Source organism: Solenopsis invicta, chromosome 10 (genome assembly GCF_016802725.1).
Source record: "Solenopsis invicta isolate M01_SB chromosome 10, UNIL_Sinv_3.0, whole genome shotgun sequence".
NCBI lineage: Eukaryota > Metazoa > Arthropoda > Insecta > Hymenoptera > Formicidae > Solenopsis > Solenopsis invicta.
The window spans coordinates 7,734,720-7,758,826 of NC_052673.1; the positions used below are offsets into that span (position 1 = coordinate 7,734,720).

The 24,107-nt window shown below is 32.9% G+C and overlaps 2 protein-coding genes across 3 annotated transcripts in view; both read right to left on the reverse strand.

The window, feature by feature from the left end:
- Positions 1-1,023: 1,023 nt before the first annotated feature.
- LOC105202445 (chromatin complexes subunit BAP18) lies at positions 1,024-3,650 on the reverse strand. Of its 2 annotated transcripts, XM_011170975.3 has the most exons (4): positions 3,535-3,649; positions 3,220-3,311; positions 1,557-1,655; positions 1,024-1,484 (listed from the first exon to the last, which is right to left on the reverse strand). In XM_011170975.3, the coding sequence occupies exons 1-4, from the start codon at positions 3,550-3,552 to the stop codon at positions 1,193-1,195; spliced, it is 501 nt and encodes a 166-aa protein (XP_011169277.1). In that variant the 5' UTR covers positions 3,553-3,649; the 3' UTR covers positions 1,024-1,192. The 2 variants fall into 2 exon arrangements, with proteins under 2 accessions (XP_011169277.1, XP_011169278.1); XM_011170976.3 differs by lacking the exon at positions 1,557-1,655 and having other exon boundaries at positions 3,535-3,650.
- Positions 3,651-15,523: 11,873 nt separating this feature from the next.
- LOC105202446 (DNA-binding protein D-ETS-4) overlaps positions 15,524-24,107 on the reverse strand; it is a 59,928-nt gene continuing 51,344 nt past the window's right edge. The window contains exons 5-6 of the mRNA XM_026136465.2: positions 23,578-23,770; positions 15,524-20,818 (exon numbers count right to left, since the gene is read on the reverse strand). Of these exons, the coding sequence (XP_025992250.2) occupies positions 20,457-20,818; positions 23,578-23,770 (555 nt within the window). The 3' untranslated portion in view covers positions 15,524-20,456. The remainder of the gene's footprint in view (positions 20,819-23,577; positions 23,771-24,107) is intronic.

Consider the following 24,107-nt stretch of genomic DNA (forward strand, 5'->3'; position numbering starts at 1 on the left):
TATGGGCCATAGGACGAATAGAGGACAACTTCGGTTAGACTCGGAAATATTCGGCACATTTACGCATACGTGAAGCCGAGTTTGTCCTTTATTTCCCCTTACCGCGTTTATCACTATCCGCACAAGTTTACGTTGAGGGTGTGATGCATCCACACTGTTTTTAACGGCGGGTCGCAAAATGAATGTGACATGTAGTTCCCATTTTGGCCAGAATGAATGTGCATCACTAATGTACGGGAGTTTCAAAGCGTTATAGGAAAAGGCCGCCGTGGCTGGCCGTGGCCGCTCTCAGATTCTTCTTTGCTACGAGACGGAGTTGGACGGGGCGATCAGCGAATGGTGAGTCAATTTATTTGTACGAGTACCTACTGTTTATTTGCCCCCACATTTCAGTATTTGTGTCTTGTCCTGATTGCGCTCGCATAAATTGCGACTCAATAAATCGCGCATAAGTCGTTAGGATAGGAAAAATTCAAAGTTCGTGTACGCGCACTCGGTACTCATCCCTTCGCCAGGTGTGCCAACAGACGATTGATGTGCTTTCCGAGGTATTGACCGACTGTATGTATATATATTGGCATCATAGTGTATGTTCGTGTTACAGAGATGGCGTATGGCGTCTCGAAAAATCCTATCGGCTAAATCGTGGACATGGCCATTCTCAAATTTTTTTTTTGGCTATACATATATAATTTATAATATTGTAGAAGTATCACACTGTGATATCATTTCTATAAATGTATTTTTCAGAATAAATTTTGCTTGTTAAAGGCCTAATTATTTTTGGTTTACCGAAATGAATCAATTGCCTAAAGAAACATAGTTATTTAAAAAAAAAATGATATCTATAACATCTCTAGCGATTCACCCTATAAACACCTTCTCAGTATTTCTGAAGTGTTACAATTCGTATAAAATCTGAGAAATTATTTCAAAAATTATATAATTATATAGAAATTTTAAAAAATTTAGTTTATATAGAAATTCTAAAAGAGAAATAAATGTAGATTAGATAACAGCAAATTAAATTTTCATAAATTTATTGTACAAAGGTAACTTATGAGTTTACGTGAGACTGATACTTAAAACTAGTTAAAATTCGAATGTTTGATGAACAATTACATGATAAAAAATGAAAATGGTATCACCAGCTTTTCATTTATTTCACTTAATTTAAAAGGAGTAAACTAGTTTAACCAGTGACTTCTTCGGTAGCGCCTTCTTCAAATTCAAGTTTTACTTGACACTCCTCGGGAAGTCCCTCAACGTCCACCTCCGTTTCAGGTGCGTTTAACATGTTCAGCGTAACTTCCGCCGACTTCCCCATCAGACTCTGGTTTCCTGACGTCGATTGCTGTTTCGTGACTTGCTGTTGCTGAACTAACGTCGATTGTTGACCTTGCTGAGGTAGAATTTGTTGCTGCCTGACCGTCATGCCTGCTTCCTCAAACGTCTTTTTCTTTAAGGTAGTTCGAATTTGAGAGCTAGAAAAGAAAATAATACGTTCGATGTAAGATTCGGACTGACTGCCTCGATGGCAGTCTGTGAAAACTTACACCGTCCGACTCTTGATGTGCTCGCTTATTCTGCTCAGTTCTTCGCTGAAGACTCTGACTGACTGACGGAGCATCTCAATATCCTCGTCAGCCCATTTACTACACATCGAGGAGGATAGGAAATTATGAAGAGTATGGGATCTGATTGAGGCATAAGAGATGATACTCTAGCTCTATATATCGCGAATTTGCAATACCTTGCAGGAACAAGAGAAGCTATTTGTAACAGCTACATTACAATAACTTAAAAATATTCTAGGCAAATTTATTGAAACTTGATTGCCATGAAATGTCACAAAATAGCTTAATTAATTTTTTATAAATTTGATAAGTTTTATTTTTTATATTTCTGTATGTCAGCTTCAAATACAATGCAACATACTACCAGAGAATCACCTCATATAAATATTGCCATGATCAGGACCGCCGGATGTGTAAGTTTGCACTACACAAAAGTGCATTAACAAGATGTTAAGTTGCATAATATATCAATTTATAAATAACAATTCTCTATTTCTAATTGCATCTGCTTACTTCTGTCAGATATAATTTTTTCAAGAAAACAAGTATTGTATATCAATTTAGAGAAACCATGTCACAAAATCAAAATCATTGGTTGGATCAAATAGTTATTTTCCAATATTACACAAATCTTTTAGAACAAACTGAATGTCAAGTACCAGAACCGAAGATAAAAAATTGTCTTCTCTAAAAATATTTTAAAAATTATACAATGCCATATTTATAAAAGATTAGTAAATAAAAGTATTAAGAAAGGAGAATTAAATCCCTTGTGCAGAAAGGAGTCTTATATATCAGCAGCAGCCCTGAACATGATAATTGTAATGGAAATGTGACTTTTTGTGTAGTTTGTCAGAATTACTTATACTTTTCAGACATTATTGTCCATTTTCAACAATGTAGGAGACTTGTTAACTTTGCTCTTAGTTGAATTTACTTTTCATCTTTTTCTAATTGTTAGAACTGAATGTAATACTGAAGAAAACAATCCCTGTCACTAATTTGATTCATATTTTATAATATTGTTTATTTTGGTACATACAACACAAATATAAAAAAAATTGTCACTCTCAAGCAGATAAAAAGTTATAAAGTGTAAAAGAATGACACTTGTGGGATTAGGAAATGTGTCACACCGATGGCATAGATGGATATTGAGAACGTGTAAATGAGGCTATGTTTAACAAAAAAAAATTGATAATGTAAATGTGTACTTCTTAACAAAGTAAGGTTCATCTGAAGGATCTCCGCCCTCTCTAGGAAGAAAAAAACCCGAAAGATAAGTCCTAAACCACCTCACATTTTTGTCGCAATTGACAGGGTTAAGGGATGACCATGTGTGGTCCTAACCCCCTCAAGTGTCATTCTTTTATACTTTATAACTTTTTACCTGCTTGAGAGCGACGATTTTTTTGTTTCATATTTGTGTTCTATCCAAAACAAACAATATTACAAAATTTGAACCAAATTAGTGAGGGAAACCGTTTTCTTCAGTATTATCAAACTGAAAAGAATAAAAAATAGGTTAAACTAAGATCCAAATTAATTTACATTAATGGAGATGGACGTAAAATTAATTGCATTTTTACCTCTAAGCAATATATTATATAGATCAAAATAATATTAATACGTTGTAGCTTACCCTGCTAGGGAATCTGATGTAGGATGCAGCTGCATTGTAAGCTCACCTAACTTGTTGAAAGCCACTCCAGCTGCAGCAAAGATCTCACCCACCTAAATAAGAATAAAATTTTAATTCTAACAGTTTTATATATAAATATTCATTAACTTTAATTATGTTTAACTAAAAACTCTCATTGACAGTTTAACCTAAAAACACAAGATACTTTCTTATTTAACGTTTATCTCGATCTTTCTTTCATTAGTCGCTAAGACTTGTAAGATAATTAAAACAAGATATGATAAAAACTATTCAAAATTAGGTTTTTATACTAACTTTGCTCGCAGAATTCATATTAATAATGTTGCTGTTATTGTTATGCTCGATTTCAACCGTAACGTTACGACAGTAACGACAATACTCGTGCACTATTGACACTATCTCGAATTTAGAAGACTATAAATTTCTGTCGGTAAGCAATGCCGATACTTTATTTATTATTAATAAAGTCACAAGTGACTTTATCAATTGATGCTAACTGTGACATTGATATATTTGTTTTAATAAAATAATTTTAATAAACTTGATATTTTATTACATATTTGATAAAATTTTAATAAATATACAATAAAATTTTTATTAAATTTTACTGAAAAAATTATTTTTTATGTTTAATGTGAAAACAAATTTTAATAATAATTTAAATAACGATTTCAGTTATATTAGCTCTAGTGCACATTTTAGATTTGTGCGCGTATAGAAAATGCTAAAAAGTTATTCTGTTGTAGCGATCAAACGTAGTTTTTGTTAGCATTCTATTTTCCTATTTATATTTACAGATTTAAAAATCTTTTTTTTTAATAATATAGGGGAAAGTAGGTAAACTGCACGCACCTAAGGGAAAATTATCGCAGTGAAGTGATTTTTGAAGTTGAAATTGATACGAGTACAGAAATAGAAACTTTAAACATTTTCTTATCATTATGTATTGTCATATTGAACAATTTTTTATTTGGTAATGCTATATTCAGCAAAAAGAGGCAAGTGGATAAACAAAAAAATTTCTTGCGCCTTGGGTAATTGTACGCGCAGTTGGATAAATGTACGCGGAGGAAAAATGAGGTTATAGTCCATTCTTTTAGTTGCACTACACTGCACTACACTGTACTAATGGCACTATAGTTGGTCTCACGTGGTCTCACGCCTTTCAAGATGGATGCATAAAATTGTCCACTGCGGACTTGATTTGATAAAAAAAAAAACAATTACTCAATGACTGTTTAATTGAATTTAATAAACAATAGCTCAAAAAACGCACAAAAAAACATACTTTTGTTAGGTATAACAAGATTAAATGAATAAATTAAAAATACGGACTTGTTGCCTTATTTTGAATGCCAAAATTGCAACAAAAATCATGATTTTACTTTTTCTTATTTTTTCAATTAACTACGTTTTTAAATAATATAACGTATGGTTATACATTAAAAAAATACCTTTAGCCTACAAATATCGTCGTGATATATCTCTGTTCATCGGGAAGATGCCAAACCACGAAGCGTACAATTACCCAGTGCGTACAATAACCTTACTTTCCCTTAATCCTAGACAGAACATAATATCTATTGGACATCCAGATTTACTTTCAATCTAGTCCAAACGTCCATGAACTTAATTAGTACAAGTGTTTTAAAAACCGCTTGCATTATTCAATGTATAAAGTACAATTGCACCGCATTGTACGTATATATATATACAATGTATATATTTACATTTGGACATTTTTTAAAATGTTTATCTTGTGTCAAAAATTTTTTAAGTTTGCTCGTGACATATTGCTTTCACTGACTTGATAAATAAAAATTTTTTAAAGTTTGCACAAGAAGTTTAACTTTCGTTATCTTCGGTTACATACCAAATTTGCGCGCGCGCGGTGTAGATATATGTGCGTGTGCGTATGCGTCCACATTTGGCCAAGTTTAGCGTGTATCACGCAAATGAGAGAGTCACTTCTTGAAAAGAAAAAAGAAATATATAATTTTTTTTTTACTCGTCGACACACCCAGGTAGCAAATTGACGTTATTTGTCATCACTTTAACGTTAAAATAACGCTTTTGATGATATTATAACGCCAAAATAACGATAAATAACATCAGCTTGCTATTTAAAACATTGATAAGAACTTTGACGAGTAATATCAATATTTTAAAATATTAATTGCTAATAATTTTTATTTGCATTAAAAATAAATAAGTGTACTTACCTTATATTTATAAAAATAAACAGATAAGAAAGCCTCATATTTATCATCCGAATTATCCAATAAGCGCTATAATATTCCTAGAACATTGTATAAATATTATTAAAAATAAAAATAATAATAAAATAATATTTCAAGAATATTATTCAATATTTTTAATATTATTTTAATATTGTTATAGAAAAATTATATTAATGTTATATATCTGCTCTATATAATATTTGTGGTACATTATTTTAATATCCATAGAATATGATGAAAATGTTCTACGAATATTATTTTTGCCTAAAAATTATTGTCTAATTTTTGTATAAAAATGTGAATTATTATGCATAAAATATTCATAAACTTTATAATTATTACTTTTAAAAGTTATAATATTCTTGATAATTTAAAATATTGAAATAAATCATATTTTTCACTTTTTATATGATATTCAAATAATATTTATATAATATTTATGTAATATTATTAGGAGTAGACATATAACCACTTTTTATTAATATTAAATAATATTTCAGGAAAATATTTAATATTAAATAATATTGTAGCATTTATAGATAATTGAATATAATTGATTGATTCTAAAGATAAGAACTCTCCATATACAAAATGTTTAGTCTACATACACACATGCACGCACATACGCACGCACACGCACACACACATATAATATGTATGTATGTATGAGTGTGCGTGCGTGCGTGCGTGCGTGTATACGTGTACGCATATTTATCATTAAACTAGTTATTTGTTCTACTTGAATTTGTTTGTATTAATTTAATCTAGTATGTTAAATCCTAAAAAGGATGTTTTCAAAACGTTACTGTGTTGTCAAAATACGTTGACACATTAATAAAATATATATGCCTACCATTACAGACTGGTTATATGATCCTATAGAAGTTTGTGTGACTATGAAAGTTTAAGTGTTAAGGCCAGTATTCATAGTGGATTCTTATTTTAAGTAATATCTTAAAATACTATAATAATATGACTCTCTGATTGGTTGATCTTAAGATGGTACTTAAAATGGTAAATAAGCTAAAAAACAAAAAAATGTGTACAAACTTAACAATTCTTATCAATAAATATCTTTTTTTACCATATTTTAACTCTATTTTTTATGTTAAAAGTTTTTCCATTTTTACTGAGGAGCGACCATTTTCTTTTTGGTACAATTTAAAAAAAAATAATTGTTTATGCTTTTAAAAGTTTATTTTTAAATAAAAGAGTTTGTATTTAAAAAGTACAACAATATTTCGTATTTTTTTCTGAAAATCGTGCAACTTCGTCTGTTGAAATAATTATATTTATTGCACAGAAATGTTTTGAAACTTTTTTTTTATAAAATATACATTTTTAACTTTTTATTTTCTTAGTCCTTTTAATTTTATCTCTATATTAAGAATAATTAATCATTTTTTTTTAAAAAGTATTTTTCAAAAAATTTTTTTTCTGACAATATTATTTAATTTTTTTTTAATTCTACAAAAACTTGAAAGAGCAGAAACTTCTAAATGTAGCACTCAGCTACTTATCACCAGAGATTTCGGATTGCAAACGGAATAATAGCTAACAGAGTGTTGCCAGTGCTTGCTAACGTATCCCTCCCAACAGCACATTGCTGGCGCTTGCTATATAGCATATCTTTACCAACAATGTGTTGCCGACGCTTAGTGGCATATTCTAATTCTCACAACAGCGTATTGCTGGCACTTAGTATCCCCATCAACAGTGTGTTGCCGACACTTGCTAGCGTATCCTCACCAACAGCTTGTTGCCGGCGCTTGATAGCGTATTCCCATCAATTCTCATCGAACAATGTTAGTATGCTGTTCCATTTGCAATCTGGTATCTTTGCCTGTAGCGCGACGACACTGTAGGTGGTAGACCACGCGGTAGGCAGCTGGTCATTTCAAGAAATATGTAATTTCTTTAATAAAATTGTAACATAAGGTATCTAATTAAAAAAATCTCGACCACTGGATTGGAAGATGTAAATCTACTAATGCCAATAATATTGAATCTTTGTCAGCTCATATTTCGACATGTACTTATACTTACTTTTACCAACGCAGATTAACTTTGATCTCAATTTAATTTACTCTTTATCTTTTTCTAGTTGTAAGAATTGGTAAAAGATAAACAGCAAGTTAAACTAAGACCAAAGTTAATCTACATTGATAGAAATGGTAATTAACCAAAAGAAAATTTATTATAATGTTTCGAAAATATTTCGAAGTTAGCTACAAGAATGTGTAATAAAAGAAAAGAAATTTTCATTTAAAAATTTTAATATGATTTTTTATTCAAGGTCACATTAACATTGAGATATGTATAGATTGTGGTATTTTAAGTTTAACTTACGATTAGAATTACTTAAATATTAAAGAAACTAAAACTTATTTTGCAAATTTCTTTTGTAACACATATCTTAGAAGTGTTACATTTATTGCATTTTTTCTTATGTCTTTCTGCTTTTTCTATCTAGCAGCGCCATGTTTTTTGTACATCAAAAATTTTTTATTTCAATAAAATTTTCTCATTTTGTACCGTTTCCTCTTTAATCTTTTAAATTAAATGTTATATATTCCATTGAAACTTATTACAATTAAATACAACCACTTGGGTTAAAATTGAAAGATTTTTCAATGGAAATACAAAGATAGTACACTTTGATTATTTAAAAGATTTTTTGTAAAAATGCACTTAGGTTGAATTAAATTACACAATATTTAAGGAAATACCACTTGGGTTAGAATAAAATTTTTCAATGAGAATTAAAGATGCTATCATTTGAATTTTTAAAATACAAAGATTTTTCAATGACAAAACAGAAATAGTACCACGTTGGGTTTTGTATAAAAGTTGAAGATACTATCAGTTGGGTTAGAATAAAAATGTTTTTCAAAAAAATACAAATACTACTACTTTAATTTTAGAAAAACTATATTCTCTTTATAATAGGCGCACTTTAAAAGATTTCACACATTTTTTTAAATAAACGTATATCATTTTTATTAGATTACACAATTTCAAGATAAGTTGCGCGCAACACACATAGGCGCTTTTTTTACCTTTTTTTGAAAAGATAATTTTTATTTAATACGCCACTTAAAACCTTACAACTTCTGTGTACAACATTTTTGTCAAAAATGCTGTGTTTTCGAGATATATCACCGATTCCGGACTTTTTGTCACTCTGTACAAAAAAATGTTTTATATCAAACTTTTTTTAAGTTTAGAGTCGCATGGATAAATCAAGTTCAAGATTTCGTCGAAATCCAAAGTCTCGAAACGTGCGGAAATTCTTCGATCCTTTTTTTCTCCTTCCTTTTAATGTCGATGAGGCCGATGCACTCGCGAGTGTATGCGCGCGATGCGCGTGAGAAACGCAGCGAGTTGCACGCCGCGGATATCGCCGTATTACGAGCGCAACTTTGTATGGAAATCTCGATACGCGATAAAGAAGCGCGTTTGAGAGAGATGGCGGTGAGAAGGGAAAGGGAAACGAGGAAAAAGGCGGGGAAAATGTGATCCGCGGGCCGAGCTGGGCGATGGTAGCGGAGGGCAATCGGCGCAGGGGTCATCATTATCCAGCCATTATCCGACCCCGGCCCAACCACTGTAATCCGTATTTCATTCTCCGCCGGTTTTTTGTCGCCGGCCGAAGAGTGGTTACGGGCCCCGAAGATTACAGGCGCAGCGCGCGGCCCACTACGGCGACCGATAGTTTCCGCTATGCAACGCGCCTGGGCGGGGTACCCACCCCCTGCGAGTCCCCGCCAGTTTGCGCTTCTTTCCCTCCCGCCTCGATTTCTGCGATAAAGCGGGTCAAGGGGCGCAAGAGAGCATACGCACTTCTCGCTAGCTTCGATACATCTATTTTTTGCAAATAAAATAATATTCTTAAAATCGCAATAAGATCTAGAAAATCTAAGTGCAATTGTAAACGCATAATATACTTACTTGAATTTCCTTACATAATAACTATAGATATTGTTAAAGAAATACTAAGTGTTTTAATGTTTCGCTTTTAAAGATTCTTATTTTTATAATTGCATTATTCTTAATTATCTGACATACATATCTTTTCACAGATGTCTCATATAATAACAAACAAGAATACTTTAAAATAGAGATTTTAAAGAAGCGGAAAACTTTATATTTACATCTGTATTGTATAAAGTTTTGCAATTTACAATCAGTTAACAAAATCCATGCGCTTACCTTTGCAAATTTTACAGGGTTCTTTATTCATATTGAATAATCATATATGATTAAAGGAGAGTTGCTGAATGCGTATCGATGTCCTAAAATATATATCTTTTTAATGTTTAACATTTTTACTTTATATAAGCAATATTTAGTGAGAAAAATAAAAAGTAAATAAGAAATAAGATAGATACAAATTTAACAGTTTCAAATTGTTTTGTGCATTCTATTAGCATTTTAGAAAATTAGGCTATCTGTTAGTTTGTTTTATCCAAATTGGTTTTACAAATGGCACGTCGGACAAAATTACATGTCATTTCACGCAATTTCTCGCTTCTGACGTCACAACTTTAATATGGCCGCGGTGAGTACTCAAGAGCCTTAAAAAATAGCTCAAATTTGGCAATTCTTCCCGTGAACTCTATTACATGAAAAAGGGGAACGTATTAAAGATATGAACATTTGATGTATGCATGTGTACGTGTGTGCGTGCGTATGTGTGTCAAAAAATAGATTATGTGCAAACTTCTTGCTTCTAAAATAAAATTTTTATGATTCTCTCCCTCAATTGTGATTTCTATCTCTATGATCTGTAAATTGCGCGCAGGATGATACCCCGATTTCCAAAGAGCATCGAAAGGGCACGACCTTCCCGACTGGTCGTCTCGACATCTTCGCCCCATCGGGATTGTCCCTCGCAAGAGATCGAGATCTCCGAATCCGCGAGACAACGCGTGTCGCCCGTAATGAATCTCGGTTGTTGCATAATGAGAGCATAAATTATGCGCTCTCGTACGAGAGCCCGACTCTTTCTCTCTTCCCTTCTGCCGTGCCTCCCAACCGCTATCGGTCGCTCCGGGCAAGCGCAATAAATTCCGACGTATAGACAACGGGGCCCCGCGGGGGCCCCCGCGTGTGTCGTCCGCAACGCGCGCACACACAAACGCGCGCGTTGCCGCTCGATGTTCGTATATATTTACCTGGCAATTAGTTTTGCGGAGAATGTTGTTGTCCTTGGTCGCGTACACACAGAGCGAGCGCGAACGTTTGCGGGGGTGTCCTCGCCGTCTGTACGTCGCCGAGAACAACAGCCTGGAAGATCTCAAGACGAATTATATACGCCTCGCTTTCGATCATCGTGTCAGACGGAGTTGAATTTACGTAAATCGCGCGAATTTATAACGGAGCTACTTTTTATGTTACTGCATAATTTATATTATTACTGTGATAATTTTGTAGCTATATTACTAATTATATATACATTTTTCAACAATGGAATCTTATAACTTTGTATGATGTGTCTTTAGTTTAGGTATATCAATATAGTTATGTAAAGTATAACTGTGTAATGAAATTAAAATATAAAAATTTTCCATGTTAAAGTTTTTTTTCATTTTCTGTAGGTAATATAGAATCAAGTATATTCTATGTATTCTAAACATTTTAGAAATTCAATTCAACTTGGTCGCATATTCAACTGCTAGGTATAAATAAATTAAATATAATGAATTTTATATTGTTCTAATGAACTGAATTTTAATGCAACAATCACATATCTTTAGTGACGGCTTTGTTCGATTAAACTTGTTGTTAACAACGTTACATCTTTTCAATTAGAATCATCCTGCATCGTGTACGTTGATAAAAAGTTTTACTCACAGTAACGTGTTTACATGCAATCTTTTAGGATTGAAAGCCCTAAGGCAAAACTTCAGGGATGCATTTTATAAAATAAATGTTTTATTTTTTATTTATTTGTACTTTATTTGTACCTAAATATATTTTAATAAATTGACTTAACAAACGTTGCTTTATTACTGTTTATCTATAAGAGAAAGGGGGCTAAGTTGGAATTTTCAAAAATTACAAATCTACACTCTTCGGCATAAAATGATGGATTGAATGTAAAACGATCATAGTAATAATATACATTACGCAGTAAAAATGTTAAAAGCAGTTCTATTATAAATTAGCACAATTTACGTGAATTTAATTGGATATAGTTTGTAATTTAAAATCACAAAAATATCGAATTTATGAATTAAAGTAATTAAAATTATAAAGAATTATTAATTAACATCTATTTTATATTGATAATTTATCGGAAAAGCGATCAAATATTTAATAATTAATAAACAATAATGAAAAAGTAAGTACACTGAAATAAAACTAGCTCGAATTTATTTTCATAATTGACATGTTTTTATTCATAGCAATTATAAATTAGTTTTAATAAAATTTGTAGTGATACGAGTTAGAAAACTTGATAGAGTTTACAAAAGTATCGGTAATATTATAAAATTTAAGCTAAAGCGGTGAAAAGGACCGTCCTTTAGTATTATCAAAGTATCAATTTCAAATCACTAACTATATCCAAATTAAATCAAAAATCTACATATACCCTTTGACATAGATTTTAGAAAAGACTCTGACTTTACACACGTAAAAAAAAAGAATAATATCGTAACATTGATACCGAGCAATTTTCATATTCCAAACGATGCGTACCTAAACTCTCTCGAATTACCCTGCTCCGTTGCTCGCAAAACAATGGCGACCCGATAAAAGTGCGGGGACTCATTTATCGCGGTCCAACGATACGCGGTCCTTCGCGGCGCTTATGATTGCCCCGCGCGCACCATGAAGCCGCGGTTATCTCTTCTCTCGCCCTTTGCCCCTCTTGCCCTCCCCGCCGCCCCGCCGCTGCGTGCTCGTTACTCCCCTTTAACACGTGGTTAAGTCTCGCGCTCCTCCACTGACCCCGCGATACCGTCCACGATAGATCGAAGCGGGCCCGATTTCTCCCCTCTCGCGCGCTCGAAATTTTTACTTCTCCGCTGCCGCTCCGGCGCGAAGTGTTGCTGCAACAAGGTGTTAGATTAATTGCGCGATTAAATCGTCGTAAATCTTGAAAAGGGACGCCCACTCGCCCGAGCGCACGAGAGGGTGCAAGGAAAGAAACGGAAAAAGAAGAGAGAGAGAGAGAGAGAGCACGCCTCCTCGCGCTTCTCCTCGACGTTTCCAGGGCGATACAAATCTTTATGGCGGCGAGATTCTCGCCTTCTCTCAATCGCGTTCCCTTCTTCCTCGCGCCGCCAGAAACGTCGATCCTGAAATTGGAATGCCCAGCTCACCGGTCAGATTGCCCCCGAGGAAAGCTCTCGAGAGTAAATACTCCCTCGTCGCGGCTATCGTCGAGCAATCGAATATAGTTCATACCTACATACGTGTTTTGCTTGCAAACGTGATATTAAGAAACTGTGATATAAAAAAGAATTCTACATACAAAAGAAATTAATAAAAGAAAGTTATATTGACATATCACTTTGTTTTCAGATAATATTTCTTAAACGAAAACTAAAAATAAAACTTTAAGGGCAAACAAACTAGAAAATGTCTTCTATCAGATAGTATAGCAGTTTGTATAATATTGTTTCATATTTTGTAATAAAATAACTGTATCTAATATGGCCTAATATCTAATATGTTCCTAATATGGCCTACTTGTTGTTTTAAGTATAGTTACATGGTGAATTAAACAAATAGTGTTAGTATGTCGTACAGGCTGACAACGTGACTTGTTTACAACAGTTGAGTCAGTTTGTTTATTCTGTTGTTGACAGTAAGGTCAAAAAATAGAATTGTTCTGATTGTGTTTCACATAATCTACTTATCTATTTCATGAACAAAAGTTACTGCTTTCTATAACTATCAAGTGATAGTTATTAATCTTTGTAATTCATATTATTGTAGCTCTATATTTATACTTTACACTATTGTATTTAATTTATATTTTTGTCCTGATTATAACCAAAGAAAAAAATTCTTTACAAAATTAAACCAATATGATCTAGATCAATAATAAGTACATACACGATTGTAATATTTTTTCGGTACTTTAATTATTTTAGATCATAAATTTTATTCATCTACTAAACTGCGATTCACAAGCCATGATTTTAAGGGGGAAGAGTAAAGATAAGTCAATTGTTTACTTAATAAATTGTTGACAAAAATAGGTCTTTATGTACTCTTATACATCAATATATTAATAAACATGTCAATGTGATAATAAATTTATAAACTTGTAAATGCAACATTAGATTACTTTATTATCTATTTTTCAAACATTTTTTTATAAAAAAGAGGAAAACATAATTAGACCATATTGAGTACAAATATATCCAATATGATCTAAATAGTATCTTTTCTAAAAATCTTCACATAAATATTTGACATTGTCCCATGTTTTAAATTAATATTTAGAAATGTTTTCTAATTTAAATCTGGTTATCAGTTTTTAATTGTGGACCATGCAAAAAATTAGAGGAAAAAGTAAAACTTAGGTAGGCCATATAATACAGTTACCTTAATTAATATTTTTGCAGTATAAGTCATAAAGAGCATTTGAGAAATTAGACTCTAAAACTAACACAGTAATAATAGAATTCAAATACGGCCCTGTAGAGAAAAAGTTAATTACAAAATAAATTGATGAACTGTAATAATAACTGAATAACTGTAAAATATTTTTATGTATTGAACAACAAAGTTTATAAAATCAAAAGACTAAAATAGAATTCCTATTTCATTTCTTCCTCTGATTTTTGACACTTTATTAGTGTTTACGTTATAGAACTATTGCATCCGACATCGTTTTTCCTTAAGATATTAAAGAAGATATGAAAAAATTCATAACACATCTGTCAACATTGTAACAGATTTCATAATTATTGTTTTCACAGAGAGATGTACCACTTTACGCTACACAGCAATTTTATATTCCAATATATTAGTATTGGCGACTTTCTTCTATCAATAAATTTTAAGTTGCAAAAATACTCGCCCTTTTTCTATTGTGCGCCAACCGTCCTCTTATCAATTAATCGCAAAGATAACAAAACAATTTTTTTATAGAATATCTTAAAAAAATAACATAAAAGATATTGTTTTTAAAGTACAGTGCCCCAACATTTATGACGGGATTATATTCCGAGACTTTAATCATGTATCGAATTAATCGAATAATTATACAATAGCTAAATGATCATTAACTATAGCGCTTGACTCTAATTTGCTAATACTATCCCTTTAATCAAATAATTATTGTTATTTAGCGTTAAATGCGCTAAACTACCGCTAAATATATACATACATATATATAGTTTAAACTGAGATATTAGTGATATTATTTTATATAAATAAAAAATTTTTTATAAAATTAAAATAAATCTACTTATTTTATTACTAAAAATTATTACAGACTTTAATTTAAAAAGTAATAACATAAAACTGTGTTTTTTTAAATATAATTCTTAATATTTGGTGTTAATAAAATTAATATTCAGCTTAAATGTAGATTAACTTTAAAAAATGATTAAAAACTGAACAAAACTGAAATCACGCATATTAATTATCGTAAATTCGTAAATCAAAGTAGTCTTAAATAGAGGAATACTTGTATTAGTTGTGTTTCACATTATGTATTCATTATAATATATATTTATAAAAGGTACGAAAAATATTCTTTGAACTGGTTACGGCGAAAGAAGTTTGTTTTTTTAATAGAGAGTTACTGAAGACATTTGCTACGGCGCGCGCCGCGTGTTCGGAATTTAGATACGGTGATTCACTCGCCCACTGATCGACTCTTAACGTCAGTGACGATTAGAAATTCGACCAAAAAAACTTTCACTCGGTCGCTTTCGCCTCTCAACCGCGAAATTCTTTAATATTTCAAAAAGTGCGAACCATTACTTTAGTGTCGATAACGAAAATTCCAGGGATTGTAGATGATACAAACGCAAATTTGAGGAATCTGGAAGACAGGAAATAAATATCGAACATGCGTTTCATGAAATTTTTATTTTGTTTTATTTTTCTCTGCTTTGTGTTAGTATCTCGCTCCGAATGTCGGCAGCAACAAATATGTGTCATAAGAAAATATATGTGTGTATATATATGTATCTATATATATGTGTATATATATATATATATATATATATGTGTATATATATATATATATATATTTATATCTATATAATAATGTATCCTTAATAATAATATTATTGCTTTCATCAAGACTTATCTCAGTCCATGTGCGAAATGTATTAAAATGTTCCAGTCACTATAATCAATATTAATCTGTCTTGAGACTACGCAACAGATTTTCGATAGCATTGTTCTCTTATGTCAATTTCCCAACGTGCTTTGAGAACAGCCTTGACTACGATTATTACCACGTATACTCTCCAATCCACCCTAATCTCATTACAACAGTCGAACATGGATATATAAATATATATAATATATGCATAACAAAATGTCTTGCAGTGCAAGATCAGTTACGTAGGAAATCAACGCTTAATCCTAATTAAATCTCTGCTTATACAAAATCAGCAACGTCTTAATTGTACGATTATCGAATAAAAAAGATATTCTTTTTTATACATATAGTCATAAATATTTACAAAATTTTAATGCGCTCACGAACGTCAATAATTATGTTCCGATTGCCAAAAGTCACTGGAAAAATGGAAGTAAAGATGTGCAAACTATTCAAATATCAATCGAATCAAATCCGATAAAATTCGATTCGATTCGATTCGATTTGATTCGGATTTAAATGATTCGAATCCGAACTATTTAAAAATTTCTAATCTAAAAGGTTCAAGTACAAATCATGTATTGATAATCTTATAAAGTCATATTTAAAATGACTACATTATATATTCAATATTATTTCTTTTACAACGTGAAAATTTTTTGTTATTATATATTAATATTTAATCTAATAGTAATTATGTTTATTAAAAGTTACCATAGGAAAAATTTCTCTCTCTATATAATTATATAAAATTATATATCAAGTATGTTCATATATCAATATTAAAATATATATAATTACACATAATTTACATAATTATATATAAAAAATTTTTCCCGGGACAAATTAACGATTCGATTTAATTCAATTCGATTCGGGTAAAATTTTGTCGGTTTGATTCGAATAAAGAAACTAAATTCGATTCAATTCAATTCGATTCGGTATCAAAAAATTCTGATTTGCACATCTTTAAATGGAAGCACAATTTCCTCTCACTAAATCACTTTTCAACGCTTTTTTTTCAGTAAAATAAGTAAATTGCACTGGTTTTAATAAACTCCAACATTAGTAATCTCATAACAATTTGATAACGATTATACGTACCTCTTATGCAATATAAATATTTGACAATATTTAGATTTTATTTGCTGAATGGAATAATTTTTCTACGATTTGTTTTAATAAATTATATTTCCTTAATCATTTTTATGCTATAGAAAATATCGATAGCTTTGATACTTTATTTTTAAAAAGTTATTGTAATTTTAAACAAGAAATACGTCTATTAATAAACGCTGTATAGAAAAATATATTCACATTATCTCTAGTCTTACAATTGTATCTTATCGTTAGTAATTAATAATTTAATAAATAAACAGTCAGTTATATATAACAAATGGCCGCATTGCAATGTTACATCGCACGATTGGGATCTATCCTGTTACTTGCGTCGCTTCGCCCGGATTTATCATTCCTCTCGCCTAGCTACAAAATTAATCGTACTCCTCAGGTTTAGTCATGTCCGTCCATTCTTTCTTTCTGTTATTATGCAGCTACCAAGGATAAATCTCTGCCTTCCTGCTTTTGGGTCTCCTTTGCACTTTATCGTGAAATTAAAGAACCAACTACCGTTAAACTTATAGAATGCGGTAAGGCCTGGCACAAAACGGACTGCAAACGATCTTTAATATAAATACTTTTAGCGATCGCAAAAGTCTCTGTATTATTTTATCGAGAAAAGAATTTTTTTTATTGCATAGTGTTTATATAATTTTGTGAAGTAACAGAAAGAATTTTTCATACCGATTCAAACTACTATCAAAGTAGTTATTAAATTAAGATATGATAGTATCTTTTATCGGAAATTCAAAGTTGCGAAAAGAATTAATTTGTCATGCCTCGGAGTAAAATCTGTAATACTTTTCTTAATTAAAAAAAAATTATATTAATTTTAATTGCACTAAACAATAGTGTTTTGAGGTCCTGTTTCGGTCTACTTCCGATTTGATGAGAGTTCCATGCCAGGCCGTATGAAAAATAATGTATCGCGTCGTAGAAATCCAGCAACCGTGGAAGCGCGCTTTACGATCTAATTACGCGAGCAAATTCATTTCCTATCTGACAGACTTATCTGGTATTCGCTCGTTCACGTTGCCTTGTCTTTGGCTTTAAGTTCTGCGTTCGAAACAATGGACTTGGATTCTTCAGCAGTTCGAATGTCGTTATTAAAGGGTGATTACTCGTCGCAAATATGAAATCATGTCAAGCAACAATCTCATAAATCATTGTACGGGTAAAGTAATAATAGATAGTTTGTGAATATTTTATTGTAAAATGTTGAGAAATAAATGCAAATCGATGTTTCAGCTTCGAGTTTTTCAACAACGTAGCTAATGTATTTATTACGATTCTGAAACAATGAACGTCGCACGGTCAAAGCGAGCCGGAATGATTCAAGTTCAACGCTAACAAGTGCACGGACGTAATTGTACTTGTTCATCAATTGCACTTTCGCACGGCCGCAGAATAATCTTCGACGTTAAATCCGTGAGCTACTCAAGCGAACTGAAACGGTACCGATATCAGTCACAGAATCAATGGAATGCTATGCCAAAGAGCTTTCAATATTAAACGGCAAGACCGTACCATTATCTCAACTATAAAACAGACTTGATTAAATAAATAAAACAAATACGAGAAGTATTATGTCGTACATATCTATACATATATATATATATATATATATATATATATACAACCAATTGGTGAGCGAACGTGGATACGTTAGTAAAACTCTTACGCTTATAATTACATCAAAGTTCGTGAAATTCTATATTAATTGTATTGAATACGTATTGTAACTCAAAATTGCAAATAAGCTTACTAAAATATCCAAAAAAAAGTATTTCGTATAAGAGAAAGCGACAGAGAATGACGCAAGAATCCCCAATTTCCCGACAATTTGCGCGATAGAAATGGAGAAGTGCAATGAAGTTTTTGTTAATCTGAAAGTTAATTCGAAGCCTGCTAAACAAGAATAATGTGAAAGGAAGGATGAAGTACAGAGACGCGTGAGAGCCGTTTACGAACTAAAAGCACAAAGGATCGCCGCGATCGACGTCGCAATCGCGATCGCGCGGTATACGCTGCAGCGAGAAACGAGAGTGTGAGAAACAAAAAAAAAAAAAAGACAAGAAATCTCTTGGAGTAATCTAAGGGTGACTCACGTGAGTCCCCGATACACTTACGCAACTAAGTCTTAAAGCCTAATCGTTCATGGAACATACAGTATTTAATATATCATAGATATATGGGACCAAAATCACCAGCACCAGTTGTGCGTCTGGGATGCCTCGAGCGCAACGCGACCGCCGCAAATAATTGTTCTCTTTCTGTGCCGTCGTTTCCTCGAACGGAAAGGTTCCTCGCGATCGCGCGAGCGCGAAATAATTTCTCGCGACAATCGCCGTCCGCGATCCGATCAGAAATCGAGCCTCGAGCTCCGGGCTCGAACGCGGCGGCGGGCGGCGGCGCCGCGTCCTTCGGCATCATCGCGATTCCCACCGCACGCGCCTAAGGCACTCTCGACAACTTAATAAACACCTTCTCCCGTACCGGTAAAAATATTTCCGCGAACTCCGCGCGCGTGTCAGAGGTCGTAAGATGCGCAAAAATGTAATTAACAATCTTATCCCGTCGCGGGCAGGTAATGATTATGTCGGCGAAGATATTTTCATCTTCCGTCAAACGCGCGCGACATTACGCGATACTTTACCTGTACGATTGACGTTTTCTTCTTTGTTTCGTATTTTCGCTCGTTCGCGACGCAGCATGGCAGAGAACGGCGTCGTGGGGCGTGCGCGTTTGAAACTTTTCTTTTTTTTTTTCTTTCGGTATAAAAAATAGATTATCTCCTTAGATTTTATCTCCGTTCGCTATCATTTCGAGAAACGGCGAGATCAGAGCATCAAGCAGCGGCGAATAGTTCCGCGCGCTCATTGCGTGATGCCTCGTCGACGTGTCGCGTGCGTTACTATAAACAACTCGAAGATCCGACGAACTGGTGCCGACAAGCGATCGTGTGAGAATAGAGAGGAAAGAGTCATTTCTTCCCTTTTCTCTGGCGAATTTCCATCCGCTCGCGTTTTCGCCTCGTACCGAGAGCTTCGCCGAAATGAAAAGGCGACTCGTTAGAAAATCGCGTGCTTATGTATATATTATTATTTAAAAAGAAGGACGAAGAGGAAACTCGGATACACACACAAACACACAAACACACACACATGCACACACGCATGCACGCACGCACATACACACGCATATACACGCGGACAGGAGACAGAGAGGGAAAGTGAAGGAGAGTGAGAAAAGAAGAGAATAAATGTAAGGCGAAAGTGATCGCCCAAAACGGGCGTACTTAAGTGGACCCGGCCGTGGCTCGGCGTTATCGTCGCGGGATAATATCGAGCATAGCGGATCCGTACTTTCTTGTTTCTTTTTTTTTTTTTCTTTTACCTTTCAATCTTTGTGCTGGGCTCTTCTCAAGGTTACTCGCTCCAGATCGCGGACGCCCACTCGCACAAAGGGAGAGAGATTAAGAGGACATGTAGATACGAGGAAGGTAACACGGGAAAAGGAGAGGGAAGGCGGAAGAAGAGACGGAGGAATCTCCCTTATAGACAATAAGGATGGCAGAACTGGTATACCAGTCTCTGGCTGCGCTCCGTCTTCTTCATGATGCCCTTCTTGTAGTACTGCCGGATGCTGCGGCTGAGCTTGTCGTAGTTCATTGCCGGTCGATTCTTCCGCTTACCCCAGAGCCGTGCCACGCGCACCGAGTCCTCGATCTTGAAGACCCCCTTGCTGCGATCCAGCCAACGTATGCAGGAGCCGTGAACCCCTGGACTCTGCAGCAGCTCCTTCAGGAACTGCCAGAGGTGGATGTGACTGCCGCCGTTGCGCATCTTGCCACCGCCGTTGCCGCCGTTACCACTGTTTCCGCCGCCCTGAGCGGAAGCGCAATCGTCGTCCTCGTCTGCGCGCAGAAAATCAAGAAGACACATAGGGTGAGGAATAAGAAACGATTGGCTGGCTTAGGGAAGAGTTGCTAAATGCGTAAAACTTAAGTTATTTTTTACTATGCTTTGCATTTGGTGCCGTTTTGGATGCCAATCAAGGTTTGAAATTGTAGCTTAATTTTTCAATCGTCTGTTATTTCGTGCTGTCATTACATTCACTTCTCCTGCGTAAGATGTAGGGTAAACTCGGGTAAGATGACCATAGTTTTTCAAAATGCAAAAAACGTATATTTATTTTTGTTATTTTTTAATAATGTTTGACATATCACTTCACTGAATATTAAAGTTAATAATACTATTGAATTTAAAGAGAAAATACTTATTAGAAATTTAATATTAACAGAATATTATAACATATGCATTGGCCATCTTATCAAAATTTTAAGGAAAAGATGGCCATAGTATTATGAGACAGTTGGCTATACACGTTTCATGTTAAAAATGAATGTAATATTTTCTAAAGTGATAAATAAAACTTATATGTTTAGTATAAACACGTATATATATCTTTTATATATATAATTATATATGACTTAGTTATAATTATAATATTGCAATAATAACATAAAAATTTTAAAATTTAATATTGCAATAATAACATAATAATTATAATTCTTTTAAAGTAAGGAAAAAAACAGATTTCTATAATTTAAAGAAAAACAATGTATGAAAAAATAAAGTGGGCCATCTTGGCCAAATTGTAAGAAAAAGATAATCATAGTGTATTTAAATAAATAGTGAAAATAAAAGCACAAATTATAAGTCATGTTACAATTTAGATTCCTTTATTATATACGTAACGTTGATTATGATAGCTTAACAGTAATTTATTTGACGTTATAGCAGCTTTTAGAGGACACATGCAAAACTTTGCAAGTAGTGAAAAGTAAAAGCATTATATAATATTCAGAATAAAATTATTTCGAATAGTGTACGCATATAAAATACTATAAATATTGATTATCTTTCATAATGACTATGAAAATGCACTATTTAGCAATTACTGGAGAAATTATAGACTATGGTCATCTTTTCTGTATGGCCATAATACCCCAATTTATCTTAATTTAGAAAACCGGTCGCCTAAAACGTACCTGTGATCTTTTAAGGAAATGCTAAAGTCACGAGATTTATCGACTTAAAATGACTTACACACGTACGATTTATAATATATACGTATAATTTACGCGAAATATCAAAACGTCACTATACATATACTACTACATCAATATTGCACGCATGTAACTGCATAAAAATTTTCAAGCACACTCTAAGCATTCATATTAAATATCTAATTGTAAGAACACAACGTTATTTTATCATGTATCTGTACAGCACAAAATATCAAACATATTACAAAATATTGTTGCAATGTTTTAGCAATATATATTGCGGCATATATATTGCAGACGATAAAATGTCCGCTTCAAAAATATTGATACATAATGTTGCAGCAACGTTAATACAATATTATTTATGTTGCTGTAGAGTTGCTGCAACATTACGTATCAATATTTCTGAAGCGGACGTTTTACCGCTGCAATGTTACTGAAATATTGCAGTAATATTTTGCGATGCTTTTTCTATGCTGTACTGGTTTGTATCTCTAACCATTTTTGTTTTGTACAGTCTGCAAAAATTTTTATGTAAATATTGGTACACATTAACAACTGTATTGGAATAAGAGACGTATTGGAATAAGAGTATATAAAAAAAAGAAAAAAGAAAATTTAAATTTCTTAAATTTTTTTTTGTTCTTGACATAAAGTCGACCGGCTCAAATTATATTTATGTCTACACTTTAATTGTGGAATAGAATTTTAAAAAATCTGTAAATACTATTAGAAAAATTGCGTGTTGAAAAAAATTACGTTTGAAACAGGATAACTTTTTAATTCGTATTGTCTTCAAAAATATAGAATTTATAAATTAAAATAATTAAAAATATAAAAAATGATTAACTAAGTTATTTCATTAATAATTTATCGAAAAAGCAATAAAATAACAATAACGAAAAGGTAAGAATACCGAAATAAAATTGGTTTAAATTAATTTTTATAACCGACATCTTTTTACCGTAGCAATTATTAATTTTATTACCATCAATCTTACATCAGAATTATTTGTATTGTAGCAAAATTTATGGTGATACGAATTAGAAAACTTGATAGAATTGATAAGAATCGATTTAATATTTACAATAATTGTAAATATGTATATACAACAAATGTGAAATATTCCACAAGTCGTCTTATATAAAAATATAATGATTTAAAATAAAATTGCATAATTACGTTATTATTAGCTAAATAATGTAATGAAAAAACATCAGATGTATCTGATTTTCTAACATGCTGATAGCATGCACAAAGCAAGATGACACCTGTTAAATTTTTGTCTATATTATTTCTTTTTTATTTACTTTTTATTTTTTGTCACTAAATGTTATTTATATGAAGTAAAAATGTAAAATATTGGAGAGATACGCTCTAAGAGACTAGTACGCATTCAACAACTCTCTTCTATATCGCGTTTTATGATAGCATTAGTAGTTCAACTTCGCATTGTTACATTACGTTTCATTCGAGCGTAGAATCGGACAAAGAAATAAGGCAAGTCCACTTAATTTTTTCGTTGAACGAGTTTATCACGCAGAGTTTTTCGCGCACGATATAGATAATGGTCCGCTGAAGAATACAAGAAACACATAACATACCATCTGAGAAATCAATGGCGCAGGGAGATTCCTTGAGGCTAACTGCCGTTGTGTTTCCGACTGTCGGAGTCACGGCGCTGTTCGGGGACTGAACTACCCCGGCGGGACTCCAGGAAGCGGCCAAAGTGTTTCGTGGTGATTCCTCTACGGCGGCCTTCCAGATCTCCAACTGCGCGTGCAGCATGCTCCCGCACTTCAACATAAACAGTGTCGCATCGACATTATTAGCCAAATTATTCGCAGCTTCGAACAATGCGCGCATCAAACAGCGCAGTCATCAATGTTCTAATTTGAACGGATCAGACTCACGCAATTTATTTCTGCATGCCAAACATTTCAAGTGTGTTCAGAATCAAAACTGAATCGGTTCTCTACAAGATAACGGGGAGGGAGGAGGGCGATTAAAAACGAAAGGCGAGCACGAGGAAGAATAGACGGAAAGAGAGAAAGAGAAAAGCGGAGATAGATGGAGACGGAAAGAGAAGCGCGTTAGGAGTGTTAGAATTCCAACGGAGAAGAGTCGCGTTGCG